This window comes from Petaurus breviceps, unplaced genomic scaffold (genome assembly GCF_028583685.1).
Source record: "Petaurus breviceps papuanus isolate PSGF00001 unplaced genomic scaffold, PetGlider_PUasm1.0 112, whole genome shotgun sequence".
In the NCBI taxonomy this organism is placed as follows: domain Eukaryota; kingdom Metazoa; phylum Chordata; class Mammalia; order Diprotodontia; family Petauridae; genus Petaurus; species Petaurus breviceps.
The window spans coordinates 1,293,414-1,311,015 of record NW_027185601.1 but is presented as its reverse complement, the minus strand read 5'-3'; the positions used below and the strand labels follow the sequence as shown (position 1 = coordinate 1,311,015).

At 33.3% G+C, this 17,602-nt stretch overlaps 1 protein-coding gene across 1 annotated transcript in view; it reads right to left on the bottom strand.

Moving 5' to 3' along the window:
- LOC138157377 (contactin-associated protein-like 2) overlaps window positions 1–17,602 on the bottom strand; it is a 2,155,842-nt gene that overhangs the window by 2,018,757 nt on the left and 119,483 nt on the right. The window contains exon 2 of the mRNA XM_069082919.1: window positions 13,728–13,921. Coding sequence (XP_068939020.1) covers window positions 13,728–13,921 — 194 coding nt within the window. The remainder of the gene's footprint in view (window positions 1–13,727; window positions 13,922–17,602) is intronic.

The following is a 17,602-nucleotide window of genomic DNA, read 5'->3' as shown; positions in this document are numbered from 1 at the left end:
TCACTTCAACACACATTTATTAAGATGGAACAACTTCTGGAAACAAGGCTAGAGAAATCAAATTAGTAATCAACGGCCAAGAAGACTGAACCTCTTAGTTTTGTAACTAGCCCACTGAGTGACTTTGGGAAAGTCATTTCATATTTCAAGGTCCCAGTTTCCTTTAAAATACTATATTTGAACTGGATGGTCTTTAAGATCCCTGCTATGGTCTAAAGTCCTCTGAAGCTCAGAAAAAGTAGTGAAGCTGCTGCTGGAAGCTGATATTTTCAAGGTCACACATCTAATAGACATCGATGCTTTAAAGAAAAATGTCACTGAAATCAAAGAGAGAAAGCATGAGGTTTGCAAAGGTGTAAGAATGAACTGACCACGTTATTATTTGTGGCATTTCATATTATAATATTTCAAGTATGAAATATGCTTTAATTAAGGTTTTATTCTTAATTGCTGATCATTAAGTGAAATTAGTGCTGTATAACTTTAGCCTCCTTGATACGGCACTGCACTTATCTCTATGATTTGTTATGAAAATTTATGTTGTTTTAACAATGCCCAACTTACCGTGACTCTGTGTTTTTATTTGAAAATGTAACATTACAGTCTACACCAATCATTATCTCATTTTATACCTTGGAAAAATGGGAAAAGTTATTATTAATAACCAATGATTCTGGGACATCCAGAGTTCCCCTTTTTTCTATAATCCTCATTTCAAATTTCACTCTCTTGAAAGATATTGTGGATAATGAGATTGAATTAACTCTCCTCAGTCTTAGTCAGACCCCACCCAACTTTACAAGGAATTTAATCCCACTGTGTCCTACTCAGGTTTAAGTGAGGATAATTTTTTTTGATTGGGGATTGCCCAAGGCTGAGGGTAATTTAAGAAGTAAATGACATAATTAAAGTTTATTAAAATAGGTCCAGGCCCTCATTGCAATATGCATTTTCTCCATTTAATCCATTGGTTACTAGTTAACCAATCAGAGTTGATTGTCAACCTCTGAAATACCCAGTTCTCCAATGCCATATAATCTTTGACAGCATGCTCATGATGGCTTTTGGCATTCAAAATACCACTGACCTCTTAAAATGTTAAGATTATTAATAAAATGACTAATTATCCAGAAATTATGTTTGCCAAACTTTTTAAATGTTACACAAAACAAAAAGAAAAAAAAAGCAATTAAAAAAAGAGATGCAGTGGGGGTAGGGGAAAGGAGGGAAGGGAATACGCATTTGTGTAGCATCTAGCATGTGCTATACACTACACTAAGCACTTTATGCATATTCTCTTAGTTGATCTTTACAATAACTCTGGGTCCCTGTTTTACATTTAAAGAAACTGAAGCAAACAGTGTTTAAGCAATTCTGGGTTACACAGCTAAAGTGTCTGAAGTCACATTTGAATTCAACTCTTCAAGACTTCAGGCCCAGTACTGTATCTAATATGCTACCTAGCTACCTCTAATATAGCTTTATTGTTCAGAATAAGATTCAAAGGGATCTTTCCTATTAAAAAAAAAAACATAACAAAATTAACTTTCACTTAGCTTTACCAATCTCTCAGACAATTATCTTATATCTTTATCACTGTCAAAAATCCATAAATGTTTTTCCTCTCTTCACTTCCTACAGCCTTTCGAGGCCTTTGCGTCTGGTTTCTCAATCCCAACACTTCCCAGAAATTGTTTACTCTAAGATCATCAAAGATTTCTTAACAGATACATTCTATATCTTTCTCTCTCTTTGCAATCTAGCTATTACATCTACAATTGATGAAATCCTCCCTCCACAATGCATATTTTTCCTCTCTTTTTATAATTTTCACCCCACTATATACTCAGAAATACAGTGACACTGTCTTTTCTGCCATTCCTCAAACAAGAAACCCATCTCCAAGTTGAGTATTTTTAGTGGCTCTCTATCCTCTGTGCTTGGAATACCCTCTCTATTCACTTTATCTCCTAATTTCCTTCAGGTTCTACCTGAAATCTCACCTACTACACAAAGATTTTCCTGATCTACTTTAATTCTTCTGCCTTCCCTCTGCTGATTATTTCCTATTTATCCTGTATTAGCTTCTTTGTTGTCTTCCCATTAGAGCTCCTAGAGAGTAGGGTCTAGCTTTTATCTCTTGTTTTATCCTCAGCACTTAGCACGGTACCATATATATAATAGTAACTTAAAAATTTTTGACTAGCTGTTGATAATCCTTTTCTCCTGAATAATCTCTCTTTCTACAGCTTCTCTGATATTAGCCCCTTCAGGCTTTCATCATAGTTGTTCCATGTTCTCTCTTCTAGATCATCATCACTTTGCTTCTTTTATTTTATTTTTTTAATTTTTGGTGACCTCATCTAGTATCATGAATTCAGCTATACCTAGAGAGATGACTTTCATATGGATATATCAGCAGAGGTTCCCTCAATTTCTCCTGCACCCCCAAGATGTCTGAATCCTCACATGCTCTGGAAGATGAAAATTCCTATGGTTGGGACTAAGATAGTGATCAACCAAGCTGGCTACAGTGCTTGAAGCTTGCTGTATCAGAGGAAATAACCTGCAGGTGTATTCTCGTCACAGGGACCAGAACATGGTCCTGGGATGTTTCTGTAGATCTTAACCAGGTTGTCCTAGGAGAACTGCTTTTCTTTCCCAATTCTTGTTTATTTTTACTACTCTACATAAATGCTGACGTGCTATTTTATCTTATTTGTGTGTGGGAAATCTGGAGAGCTTGGAATTGTTTTACCTACTCAGCCATCTTCACAGAATCCTCTCTAGGTATCCAGTTTTACAACTTGAAGTTGATATTGATTCTTCACTTATCTTTACTTCCTATATACAATCAGTAGCCAAGTCTCATCTGTTATAAATCCAAAATTCCTCTTGTGAGCAGTCCCTCCTCATTTCTCACTTGAATTGCTTGAATAGACTACTATTAATAATCTATCACTGCTCTAAATGACCTACACATTCCACTTTCTCAACTCTCCAAACCATCTTTAAGAGATAAAAACAAAATGAAAAAAGCAAAACAAAACAAATAAGCTTCCTAAGGCATAGATGTGATTAGTCAGCTGCTTAAAAATGTTTAGAGACTTCCTGTTACCCTTTGAACCAATATATGTGAAACATTTAGCACATATTAGGTCCTCATTAAATACTTTGAAAAAACATAATGTCCCCAGGAAGTAATGGAAGCCCTTCATGATCCACACCCTTTCTAACTTTCCAAATGTATTTCATAAAACACTTCTTTATATATACTAAATTCTAATCAAATTAACATGAAATCAGAATTCTGCTATACTCATGCCTTTTTCTAGGTTAACACTGTTTTCTTCCTTATATTTCTTATTTCTTATATTTTTCTTCCTTATATTCCTTAATTGACCTTATATGCTTTTACCTGTGTATACGTTTTACCCACTCTAATATCAGAAGAATATAAACTCCTCAAAGTCAAGAAGAATTTTGTTTCTGCCTTTGTGTATCCAGGGTCAAAATAATCTAGCTACTCATTTTAAAATACTCCATTTTTGTCTATGTTCACTTAATCTATTCTGGAAAATTTTCTAAGAGACCTATCACTACTTTTTGCTGTTCTTATTTTGTTTATAGAGTGGGGGAAAGGGGAGAATCTCTCAGCCTAACAACTAATACAGAATTACTTACAGATGTTACTTTTTGCTTTCTATCTATGATTTCATCTGTGTGGAGAACTCCCTCTAGTGAAGAATATCAGCAACTCATTTGTAACTTAATAGTCTTAGTTGCTTGTGTTACTGAAAGATCAAATGATTTATCCAATCTTTTTGAGGACCTTTATAGAAATTTCTCAGTTTGCCTAGGAAATGGTAGGAAATAGGATCATATAAAAGTGACTTTTTTAAACTCTTTATTCTAAAAACCCAATAATTATGTAAATTATTTCACCAGACGTGAAACCTAGAAGCCCTGCTACAACAAAAGTCCCCCAAATCAGTAGTATGTTGGTAGATGATGAGCACCTGGCTTTCAAAAAATTTATATATGGCAAACTTTAAGATAAACATTATGAACATGTTCTCCATCAGTTTCTTATGTGTAGATAGTAAAAAAAATTAAACACCTGATTTTTATTGTTTGCTGATTTCTGAGACATAAATATTCATGCTGAAAATTTCGTAAGCAGCTTTTGGCACATTCTTCAAGCTGACTCCAGCACACCCCTGCCTAAAATCCACATAGACAATGTGCCAAGTACAACATCTGGCTTGTTCCAGGGTTTATGACAAGCTACAAGACCCAGTGAAGCCTCTAAGGCAACCATGATTCAGATACCCTAAACCAAAATTAGCACACTATATTTTTTTAGATAATAGCATTTTATTTGTCAAATTATACATAAAGATAGTTTTCAAAATGAATTTCATTTTTTTTATCTCTCTTTCCCTCCCCAAGATGGGAAGAAATTTGATACAGGTTATACATGTGCAATCATGTAAACATATTTCCACATTAGTCATGTTGTTAAAGAAGGAACCGAACAAAAGGGAAAAGCCAAAAACAACAAAAAAGTGAAAATAAAATTCTTTGATTTATATTCAGTCTTCATAGCTCTTTTTCTAAATATGGTTAGAATTTTCCATCATGAGTCTTTTGGAAATGTCTTAGATCACTATATTGCTGAAAAGAGCTAAGTCAATCATCTTTAATAATTGCGCAATGTTGCTGTTGCTATGTACAATATTCTCCTGGTTCTTCCAGCTTCACTCAGAATCAATTCATGTAACTATTTCCAAGTCTTTCTGAAATCCACCTGCATATCTTTTCCTATAGCAAAATAGTATTTCATTACATTAATATAGCACAAATTGTTCAGTTATTTTCCAATTTATGTGCATCCACTCAATTTCAAATTCTTTGCCACCACACACAAAAAGCTGCTATAAATACTTTTGTACATGTAGGTCTGTTCCCCTTTTTTATGATCTCTTTAGGATACAGACCTTCTACTGGTATTGCTGTTTCAAAGGTACATATAGAGTTTTATAGACTTTGGGGAGAGTTCCAAATTGTTCTCCAAAATTGCTGGATCAGTTTACAACTCTGCTAATAATGCATTAGTGTTCCAATTTCCCCACATCTTCTCTATCATTTATTATTTTTCCCTTTTGTCATATTAGCCAACATAATAGGTATGAGATGGTACTCCAGAGTTGTGACCAGGTAGGATTCATACCAGGAATTCAGGGCTGGTTCAATATTAGGACAACTATTAGCATAATTGGCTGTATCAAAAACAAAACCAACAGAAACAACATTATTATCCCAATGAATACAGAAAAAGCTTTTGACAAAATACAACATGAATTCTTGTTTGTTTGCTTTTAGAAGGGGGAAGGTAGGGCAATTGGGGTTAAGTGACTTGGCCAAGGTCACACGGCTAGTTTGTTTTTTTTTTTTTTGTTAAGTGACTGCAGTTGGATTTGAACTCAGGTCTTCCTGACTCCAGGGTCAGTTCCTTATTCAGTGTGCCAACTAGACATCCCAATATCCATTCTTACTAAAAATATAGAGTATATCAGTCAATAATGTTTTCCTTAAAATTATAAGTAGCATCTATCTAAAACTATCAACAAGCATTATATGGAATGGGGATAAGCTAGAAGCATTTCCAATAATATCAGGGATGAAACAAGTATGTCTATCATCACTACTGTTATTCAATATGGTACTAGAAATGTTAGCTTTAGCTATAAGAGAAAAAATAAATTGAAGAAAGCTTCAAAGAAAAATACAAGGTGGTTACAGACCATAGACAACCTTAAGAAGCAGTTAAGAGAAGTGGAGGAAAAATTGGGAAGAGAAATGAGATCAGTGCAAGAAAATTATGAAATGACAATCAACAGCCTGACTGAGGGAAATAACACCTTAAAAAATAAACTAACACAAATGGTGAAAGAGGCTCAAAAAGGAAATGAGGGGAAGAATGCCTTAAAAAGCCAAATTTGCCAGATAGAAAAAGAATCTCAAAAGCTCACTGAGGAGAATCATTCCTTCGGAATTAGATTTTTATATTGCTATTTCATCCTATAACTCATTTACTTCTGCTCTAAGTATTTGAATGCTATACCATTTGGTGAATATATGTATAGCCTTTTAGCAAAATTTAGTTTCCTTTCTCATCTCTTTTAATTAGATCTATTTTTGCTTTCATTTCAAATTTTCATTTTATGGGAGAGTTTGCCATTCCCATTCACAGTTATGATTACTAACTATGTATTATCCTCTATCCTATATTCTCTCCAAAATATAAAGTACTTCAGAAATGTATTTGGCAGTCATCAAAATTTACTTCTCTATTCTTTGTATTAAGACTTGAAAAGATGGCTTTTTAGTTAACAATATTACTCTTAAATGTACGAAGCTATCCAAAGGTATGTTGCTATGTTAAAATCCCTAAGTAAATGACCTTTCTGGAAATATTTTCAAAATACACATGTCAACTTATATCTGATCTATATCAGATGATAATATATTCAGAGCCAGAAGGGAACTTGAAAGTAATTAACTTAAAAGTTTTCATTTTACAGATGAGGAAACTGAAGCACAGAAAAATTAAGTGAATTACCTAGGGTAATGAAGCTACTAATTCTTGAAGGCAGAATTCTACCTCAGATCATCCTGACTTCAAACTCAGAAACCTATCCACTACACCACCTGCATGTTTCCATCTTAAATGCGAAATTACTCTTAAAAGCAGGACTATATAAAAACTGATGCCTCACCTCATCTACCAATTTAATTTAGCCATTTAGACTCATGAATAGTTACAACTGCTTAACCAGTCAAAATAAAGAACAAACTCATTGTCTGAGTCTGATGAAAAAGAAAATAGAATGAAGCATCATAATTATGATGACAACAGAACATAGAAATTCAAGAATCTCTTCAAGTTAAATCACAATTTTATAATTTAAAACAATTAGACCTTTGTATAGTCCCAAAGAAGAAAAGGCACTTAAGGATATAAAGAATAGTATAATACTACTTCACTGTATGGAAAAAATTCAATCACACAAGGTCATATTTTGCTTTACCCCAACAGTGTATGTCTACATAATAGTCAAGATGATTAATAGCATCCTCTTTTATCAACCATTTTTTGGGGAAAGGAGAAAATATTAAACACATAATCATACTGTGTTTGAATGGCTGTGTGTATATAGAATATTGAGTAACTCAACAGACTGACATAGAGAAAATGTATGACCTCTTAAAATGAGAATCTCTAAATACAGATGTGCATTTAGGAATGGTGATCAAAATTCACTAGTCTAGGTATTAGAGTCTACAGGAAAGGAGATGGAACGTCCACTCAACTTATTAAAATTCATGAGACTTTAAAAATATCACACAGCCCAAGAGGGACAGAAACAGAAAATCTATTTCACAGAAATAGGAAGCTTATTTGGAATTCACCTTGAAAATAGCTTTTCCTCTATATGATTTAGCAATGACCTCTCCCTCCCCATTTCCTAGGAGGTAATCATAGAATACACACCTGAAGCCAATGATAAAATATATTGAATGCCCATAATGATGATTTGACTTAATTATTAATGAGACATTAGTAGTATTTTTGTTTTGAATCTACTTCTCTCTAACCTTTAGTCAAAATCTTTCAAAGGGCAGTGACTACTTGTACAAAATAGTAGGGGAAACAGTTGGATTAGTAATTATAAGTGTGTTAGATTCTATACTGAAGTGGAGAAGCTATGTCAGGTTAAAAAAATGAAAGGGAACTTCAGAAATGGGTCCATACATTTATTTTATAAAAATAAAATAATCAATATTATTTAGGACAAATGGTCTTAGTTAAATGTGAAACCTAGGCCTATATAGCAAGAATTTCTCAATGACAGAGGTTTTTATCTAAATTATTTAGTGAGTCTAATGGAAATAATTGAAAAATTTAGGCAATCTGGCTTATTTAGTACATCATCATTCTTATTATCACCAAATATTTTTGGTCAAAACCCCACTATGGTACTTGTGACTTTGCTAGGTCCTAAATAGCTCTGTTCTACTTAACCAAAACTGTGCTGTGCTGTACTACTGACCTGAATTCTTTGCATTTCTATACCTGAGGAAACAAAAACTCTCTCCAAAAGTACACCTGACATTTTGTCACTATTCATTCCTTGGTTTATATCATACTTGTCTACCTTCAATTATTTATAGAAACTTTAAATACAATTTAAAAAAGGAACATTAATCAGGTAGGTGTAAACTTGAAGTGGGAAGAAACACTTAAAACAAAAAAATATCAAACAACTGATTCACACTGAAAAAAAGCATCCTTTGCACTTTACTTACTTAAGATAACTACTGGGGCAGCTAGGTGGTGCAGTGAATAAAGCTTCGGCCCCAGAGTCAGGAGGACCTGAGTTTGGTTCTGGCCTCAGACATTTCACACCCACACAAAAAAAAACTAGCCGTGTAACCTTGGGCAAGTTACTTAACCCCAATTGCCCTCCAAAAGGCAAAAAATAAAATAAAATAAAAATAAGATAGGGGCGGCCAGATAGAACAGCAAGTAAGAGCACTGGCTCCAGTGTCAGGATGACCTGGAGACCAAATCCCAGGCTCAGACACTTAGCACCCACCCAGAAATACCTGGCCATGTAACCTTGAGCAAGTTACTTAACCCCAATTTCTTAGGGGCGGCCAGGTGGCTCAGCGAGTAAGAGCACCAGCTCCAGTGTCGGGATAACCTGGAGATCCAAACCTGGGCTTAGATACTCAGCACCACACCCAGAAATAACTGGCCGTGTAACCTTGAGCAAGTTACTTAACCCCAATTGCTTAAAATAATAATAATATAACTCTAACTCTTCTTTTTTTTTGGCCTTTTTTGGAGGGGAGAAGGCAAGTGAATTGGTTAAGTGACTTGCCCAAGGTCACACAGCTAATAAGTATTAAGTGTCTGAGGCTGGATTTGAACTCTGGTACTCCTGACTCCAGGGCCAGTGCTCTATACACTGTGCCACCTAGTTGCCCCCAAGTCTAACACTTCTTTGGGCAGCAAATATTCTATGATTTTTTTTAAGTTCTGGATGCTAGAGAGAATACATATCTGAAAGTAGTTGTTTTTCCAGTCATTACACCTCAATATTTTAAAAGTCAAAGGGTCAACAAATTAATTTGCTAATATGTAGACACTTTGCTAATATATTAGAGTCCAAATTACTTGAAAACTGACAACTTTATGTGTGATGTCCATTTTCTTAAGCTAATATCACAGGAGCTGATTCTATCTTCCTGTGAATTTCAGTTTATATTTGAATAAATCATCATCATCCTCACTGAATAGAATCTTTTTCTCCACGTTATTGTTTGGCACCATAAGGAGAGTTTAATCCCCAATAGTCAAAGTAGTATTACTCAATTGCATTGTTGGAGGATTCATTCTTTGTTTTTTTTTTTACTAGCAGTTTAGTTGAAATTCTTGAGAATCAATGCTCCTACTGGAGGTAACTGCATTATTTTTCTCTCAAAGCACAATAAAGTTACAGTATAAGAATGATATCTCATATTAATCCTCTAATCTCATATTTTCATTCCAAATATCTATGTTCAAAATGCAATTCAATTTCCTCAATAAAGATAAAAGCAGCAGCTAAGAAAAATGCTATCAGAACTCTCCTAAAATGTAGTGCTTAATGGATTTTCACTAATGAAATGCTTACATAGAATATTTCTTTTTTCTGAATATGTAATAATAAGATCCTTGAGTTTACTTTTAAAAAATCAATTTAGTCAAAGAATCTTCTATTTAGGATACTGGAACTATAACTGAAATAATCTCTTTTGGCTGTTTGGCCAATATTCATTTATTTTATTTCTGCAACTGAGAAGAATGTCTAGAGAAGATGAACAAGACCGTTTAGATAAAGGGAGTTTCTATTATTCTCATTATTGTTATACAAGTAAAGGAAGTTTACAACACTAAAGTACTTTCAGCTATGCCAAACTTTGAGTATGAAATATCTGGACAACTTTTTTTTTTGAGGGAAGGCAGGGCAATTGGAGTTAAGTGACTTGCCCAAGGTCACATGGCTAGTTTTTTGTGTTGTGTCTGAAGCTGGATTTGAACTCAGGTTCTTCTGACTCCAGGGCCATTGCCCTATTCACTGGACCACCTAGCCGCCCCAGGACAACTTCTTAGCCTTCAAATTGGGTGTCAATTATAGCTCATATTTTATAGGTCATGAAGTTGATATCCTTTACAATGATAACAGTAATTTATCATTCAGAAGGTGAATTCTTGGCGTTCTATTAACATAACCTACCAAACTATCTTTATTCTCTTTTTAACTGACCAGCCTATTAAATTATATGGTTGTTCTTTTAGACTTTCAACTCTGAATACAGGGAATATAAATATACATATATGTATGAATATATACATAAATGCATGTGTGTATATATGTCTACTCAGATACATACATAGAGAGGAAAAAAAGAGATCTGTAACTATGTCTATTCACATTTATATCCCTAGCACCTAGCACATTACATTGAACATAGTGAGCATTTAATGTTGGTTTAATGAATTAATAAGTGAAAAGTGTATTTGTTCTCCTGGAAACACAGTATCCAAAGAGAAAGAAAAGTCTGACAACTTCTTCAAGACCTAAGCCAAGACATATCAATTCAAAATATCTTAAGAGATATTTTTTGGAACTCAACTTGGAATATTTAATTAGACAATTATCACATGATAATGTACTGTCAATTGCCCCTTTCCCAGTATGTGTAATAAAATTATGTAACCTTATTTTTCTAATCTCATACATTTTACAAAATCATGATAGGTACAAAGAAGATAAAATTAAGGTAATTAAAAACATTAAAATCTGTAAGAATCTCTATATAATTTTTTTTACCATCAAAATACATTCAACTTTAACTGGGTAGTTATTTCCCCACATTGAAATACTATAAATATTACAAGATATGTCAAAATCTAATTTTAATGTTGATAAAAATGAGTCTTTCATTTACAACATACCCAAGGTCACATAAGCGATGAAAGTAAGAATCAGTATTTGAATCTAGGATCATAAGATCTGAGATTCTATTGATTCCTAAGTCAATGAACTTTCAAACACTGTACCATTTACCCATTTTGTTTCAATAAGAAATCAATTTTTCCTACTTAGTTACATACTTGCTCCAAAAGGAACAATTATTTCACACCTAATTTTATTTTTTTATGAAGTGCCTTAAAAAAGAGAAAGCACATATTAAGAATTTATCAATAAGTAGTACTTGAGATTTTAAAAATCATTGAGTTTGCCACATTTGGGAATTTTCAATGCACTAAATTATTTTGGGATTAGGAAAGATTAAAACATTTTCATTACGATCTGTTTCCTTTAATTTCAAGCTTCATGTGCATTTAAGGCAACATAATCTCTATGTTTCAGATTCATTTCTACTTAAATGTTTTATAAAAGCTATATATAACTTGGAAGAACATTAATTTATTTTTAGGTAGAATGAGTAGGACTTCATTAAGAGAAGTGAGGGAAGACATATGCCAGGTATCAAAAATGAGACAAAAGAGCAGAATACTTAGGAGGCAACAAAGAATTGTCTAGTTTGACTTAAGCAAGTGGAACATGGAAAAATTTTCTTTAGGAAAATAAAAACAATATCAATTTGTTTACAACCTATGATGTGTCAGGAACTTTCCTATGCACTGTGGATTCAAATTTTAAAAATTGAAACAATCTGTACTCTACTCTCATTCTCTTGGAGAAGACTGCATGTATAAATATGAGTATAAAGAATATATAAAAAGTAAATACAAAATAAATATAATCAACTGGCATTATTGAGTTTAAGTTAGATATAAGGCAATTAGGGAGAGATGGTGCTAGCAAGTGATGGAGCCAGGAAAGCTTAATTTGGAAGATGGTGCTTGAATTGTTTCTTGAAATTAGAGACTGACTAGGGCAGAAAGAGAATATGGTAGTCCCTGAATGGAAAGCAAAGAAGGTTGAATTGTACTTGGAAATAAATGGAGACCTACTGAAGATTTTTTTTTTATAGAGAAGGAGAACTGCCCCTTCCCCTGCCACCAAATATTGTTGTAGTAGTATAAATGACAAATTGGAAAATAGAAAGAATGATGGCAGTAAAAATTTTCCAGGCTACTTTAACAGTCTATGCAGTTGATAAAGGTTTGTAATAGAAGGGATAGAAGAGAGGAAAAATAATTATAAAGTTGGAATTGTTAGAAATGGGTCAAGTTTAAGCTTAAGAGGTAGAGAAGAAAGGAAATCAAAGAGAGTATAAAAGAGTGTTGATTTCATAGACAAATGGTGAAATAAGGAGAAGAAAAAAGCTTTGAGGAAACATATACTGTCAGTTTTTAGGCATGTTGAGATTATAGTAACATGCTGATTTAAAAGTAATATTACTGATAATAAGCAGCTGAGTATATCTTTAAGTTTTGTAATACAATCTAATTACTTAACCTCATCCAACTCTCGTAACTCTCCTGTGCTTTACACTATACAAGTATTATCTCCATTTCACATATGAGACTGATTTGCCAACCACTGCCTATAAAGCTAGTGAATTTAAGAATCAGAATTTGAACCCAGATATTCCTAATGTCAAGTACTCTATTCCATTCAGCTCAAAGATAAAAATGTCCTGAAAACAGCTGGAGATGTTAAGTCTCAATTTCAGAAGAGAGACCAGAATTAGAGATAGTTAGAGGAGGAGAGTTTATAGTAGAAGCTTTGGGAATAAATGAGTTTTCACAGAAAAAGAATGTATACATGTATTTATGTTTATGCATGTATGCATATGTGTGTATGAGAGAAAGAGACAGAGAGAGAATACAAACAGAACTTGAAGGAAGATGCTTTAGTCTTACACTACATGCTGTTATAGCAAGTCATATATTTATGATTACTGTCCCATTTGAGATTATTCTCTAAGTATTTTCTATGTTTCCAGAAATGATTGTGATTTGATGATGGTTCTTGATAGAGCATTGATCAATTGTCTTAGCCAGATGAGCTTCATGACAATGCAATCAAATGTTTTTCACTTTATAGTTCATATTTTCTAACAAGATAATAAGATGTAAGTCTCCCAATTTGTCGATTAAAGGACTAAGTACAGAGCAGAGCCCAGCTCTTATTCGATACCTCAGTATATTCTTATTGGTCTGTGTAGTATATGGAAATCTCATGCATATCCATTACAGTAAAAGAGTCTCCAACAAGATATCAAGATCCAAGTCACATTGCTGATAAATACCAGATCAGAAATAAAAGACTAACAAAATACCAAGATGAGTTCCTAGATGATAAAGGGGCTGAGTCTACACTAGGACCCATTTATTATTTTCTTCTCCACAATCTATACTGTCTACAATAGTTGAATAAGGATCCTTTATCCTCCAAATAACTACTAGCCTTGTTTTTATACACAACCTGAGGATATCACCTTCTAATCCATTACTCAACATAAGTATTGAATAATGGCTATATATTCACAACAAAAAATACAGCAACTCGAAGGATTTTATCACAGAGACTATTTTTTAATGAATGATCATGCTTTCAGAGAGATCATTAGTAATCATTAGAGTATAGTATCCTAGTTCATTAATATCAAATTTTGTCTTTATGGCAAACACTCACCCAGATATTCCCATCTTGATGGTATGGTTTCCAGTTCCTTCCTGTATCACTGTAGAGCATTCGGTACTGTGTCACCCAGTCAGAGCTGCTATATCTACCTTGGGTTGCAATGGCACTGATCTGCTTCCTATTGCCAAAATCAACCTGCAGCCATTGGTAATGATCACTGTCAGATGGAGACCATCCTCCAGCTCCTGTGGGGAGAGAGAGATATAGAAACAATGGTTATCTTTGAACATCAAGTCTTTTCAATTGAGGGTATCATTCTTAAATCTTCTAATTGACTTTGGCAATGTTATATTCATAGAATATATTATAAAATGCCCTTTATATATGCTTTTGGGAACTCAAATAATATTCTTCTGGTTGGATTGCACTGTTACTTTAACCTCTTTATGATATAATTACTCAGTGTAACATGCTTCCTTCCTAATGAAAAATGTCTTCCTAATTCCTTAATTAGAGTTTATTAGTATATGTCAAGTGCTAATTGACTGAAGGTTGACCAAGCTTCCATGAATGTTTTTGCTATAATCATTTATATTGTAAAAGTATATACTAACCTACAAAATCATTTTTGCCTTTAAGTGGGGCTTCACATTAAAAGTTATTAAGTGTGAGAAAACTATAGCTACAATTCTAAAACTTCTCTCTTCTTATCTGGGATTTTACCACAGAAAACAAGATCACAAATAATATTAGTGAAGCTAAGAAGAGAAAGAATTCCAATTTTTTAAGAATGGATACTTGTGTTTCCCAATGTTATATGAACTCTCAAGGAGAATAATTAACTGGTATTTCATAAAAGAATTATTACCTTTTATGTAACCATGAATTTATTTGATACCAATATTTCATGCAAGGTCCTTTCTAGAACTCAATGATGTCCAAGAAAAATATAATTAGAAAATAAAAGTAGTTAGTTTCCCTTTAGATTATAAAAATATAATTTGGTGGGGCAGCCAGGTGTTGCAGTAAGAGCGCTGCCCCATCATAGGGATTCCTGGGATCGGTTCCGGCCTCAGATACTCGGCAACCACACAAAAATAACTGCCCATGTAACCTTGAGCAAGTTACTTAAGCCTGATTGCTTTTAAAAAATATATGATGTGATTATGTCAGTGCTAAAAAAGTAATCTTATTGAGTACTGTCATTTCAGTTATTCATGTGATAAAAATATTAAGTAAAATTTCAATAAGCTAATCAACAATGTTTGTCAATATATTTTAAAATAAAGTCTTTAAGAGATAGATGATAATTGCTATCAGCATTTTATTCTAACATAATATCATGATTAAACTTGTTATAAATTATGGCTATAATATCATATATGTATGCTATTCATATATTACACCCATGTATGGGCAATAGATATAGAACGTATTCCCACAACATGTTCCATAAGTAAATATAGACTCTTCTTGAATACCTCCAGATAGAGAGTTGCATGTTTAATGTATTTCTTCTGCTGATTCAAGAAGTTGTTCTTTCTCAGGAGTAAGCCAAATAAGTATCTTCACCATTTTGACTGAATTCCTCTAAACAACACTCCAGTTTGTCATTTTACCTCTTAAAAAGTAATCCTCAGAACTCAATAGCAAATTCCATATACTATCTGGCCAGCACAGAGCACAGGACTATTATTTCTTTGTTTTAAATTGTATAAAGCATATCCCAAAAGTCTTAGTGTAGTTTTAAGTTTTGATGGAATAACCCTGCACTAAAATTTTTGGAATGTAATGAAAATGTATTTATTCAGCCCAGCATCACCATATTAACATTCATTCAATCAGCTGAAAATAATTTATCAAGCACCTACCATGGCACAGGACCTGTATTAAATGCTGGGGTTAAAAATAACAGCAAAAAAAAAATCCTTGTGCTCATGGAGTTCACAGTTTAATGAAGAAGATACCATACAATCTATGTACAAACAAGCTACATACAAGATAAATAGGAAACAATTAACGGAGGCAAGGCATTAGAAATAAGAGGAATTGGGAAAGACTTCTTGTGTCAAGTGGGATTTTATCTAGAGTGAAAGAAACCAGGAAGGTTATCAGGCAGACTCAAAGAAGTAGAATGTTATGGATATGTAACAATCAGGGAAAATTTCCACAGTTGAGAAATGGGGTTCCCTAAAGCTAGAAATAAACTAATAGCCCTAAGCCTCTTCCACATGAAATGCTTGCATTTATATCTCCATATTCGTATAATTCTGTGAATGATTTTTTAAAAAACAAAACATAAATTTAATCTTGAAAATTTGGCTCATAATTCCAGCCTGTCAAGATCTTTTCAAATTTTGGTTTTATTATATATCATAATGGCTATCACTCATTATTCCCTCTAATCAGCATTCTTGGTTAGCAAGTCGACTTGCTCTCATTCACAAAGAATAATGTTGAAGAGAGAATGATTTTAATGCTGAATATCATTGTGACTTTGCTCCAAGTTGTCATTGAACCATAAATCAATGTACTTTGGATTTAGTTGTTCAGAAAGCTACAAAATTACTATATCTACCTATTTTTTTTTCTTGTTCAATAGTTTAAGTCACATCTAACTTGTCATGATCCCACATAGGGTTTTCTTTGCAAAAATACTAGAGTGGTTTGCATTTCCTTCTCCAGTTCATTTTACAGATGAGAAAGCTGAGGAAAACAGGGTTAAGTGACTTAGCAAGGAAAACAGAGCTAATAAGTGTCTGAGGACAGATTTGTATTCAGGTAAATAAATTTTCTTGATTTCAGGCCTGGCACTGTATCCACTGTGCCACCTAACACCCTTAAATAGATTTTTCTCCATTTTGTACACAAGAATATTGTGAAGGACTTCATCAACTCCAAATATAAGTAGGCAATTCAGAGTTTGAATGTTTAATGTCAGAAATATATATGTTTGCCTTTTTACAAGAATATTCTGGATGTATGTGTTGCTTATGTGTGTGCCATAACACAATTTATCTCCTATAATTGTTCCTTTGTCCATGTGTTTGCATAGATATGTCTACTCTTTGCAATGATAGTACATTTTGTTGGAAGATATGCCTCAGTTTTAAAGGGAAAAAAAGTTTTATTACTTTATTTTTCTTCCTATGCTTTTTCATAAAATAATTTTTGCTTTGAAATAATGGTATACTCTGACTGACCAGTAAGAGCAGACACATCTCAGTGAGGGCTTGTGAGCATTTTCTGGTTCTCTTCTTTCTTGTCTGACCACTCCTCAATCTCTTTTAGGAATATGACATTCAATACAATGATTGTGCTTGTATCTTTCTTTGTATCTTTGCACCTTCAATGCTTAATACAGTTCCTGGTACATAATACTTACGTTTTAATTGTAGTGAAAAAGTGCCTCCAATATGGATTAGCTTTTCTGGAGACACTGCATTCTAAGGATTAGGGTAAATTTAATGGGACTTCCTTTTAGTCTGTCTCTTATAACTCCTAATGATCACCAATTCCCTAAGTGCTCATAAACCACATACAAATGTATTCTAGATTTTTCCCAGAAATTAACATAAAGATGAAATTCCTGATATCACTTTTTCTCTTTTTTTTTAATAAGAATGATTTTGGCCCATATTCTTTTCTCTAACACAACATGAAGTTTCTGGATTTCTACAAAGATTGCCAGTTCTGACTCAGCAACCTTACCTGCAATTTTTTTCAATATTCTAGAAGAGTCCAGGCAGGGACACTTGAATACACCAGAATTAGGTATTCTCTTACTGTCTATCACCTTATTCATCTTTGGGGAGAATCACCTTTTAAACATATTAGTTCTAGTCCTCTAGGTTTGAAAATCAAAGATTTGATATAGATGGAAGAAGAACAATATAAGTTGATGAATGTTGTTTTCTCTCTGTCAT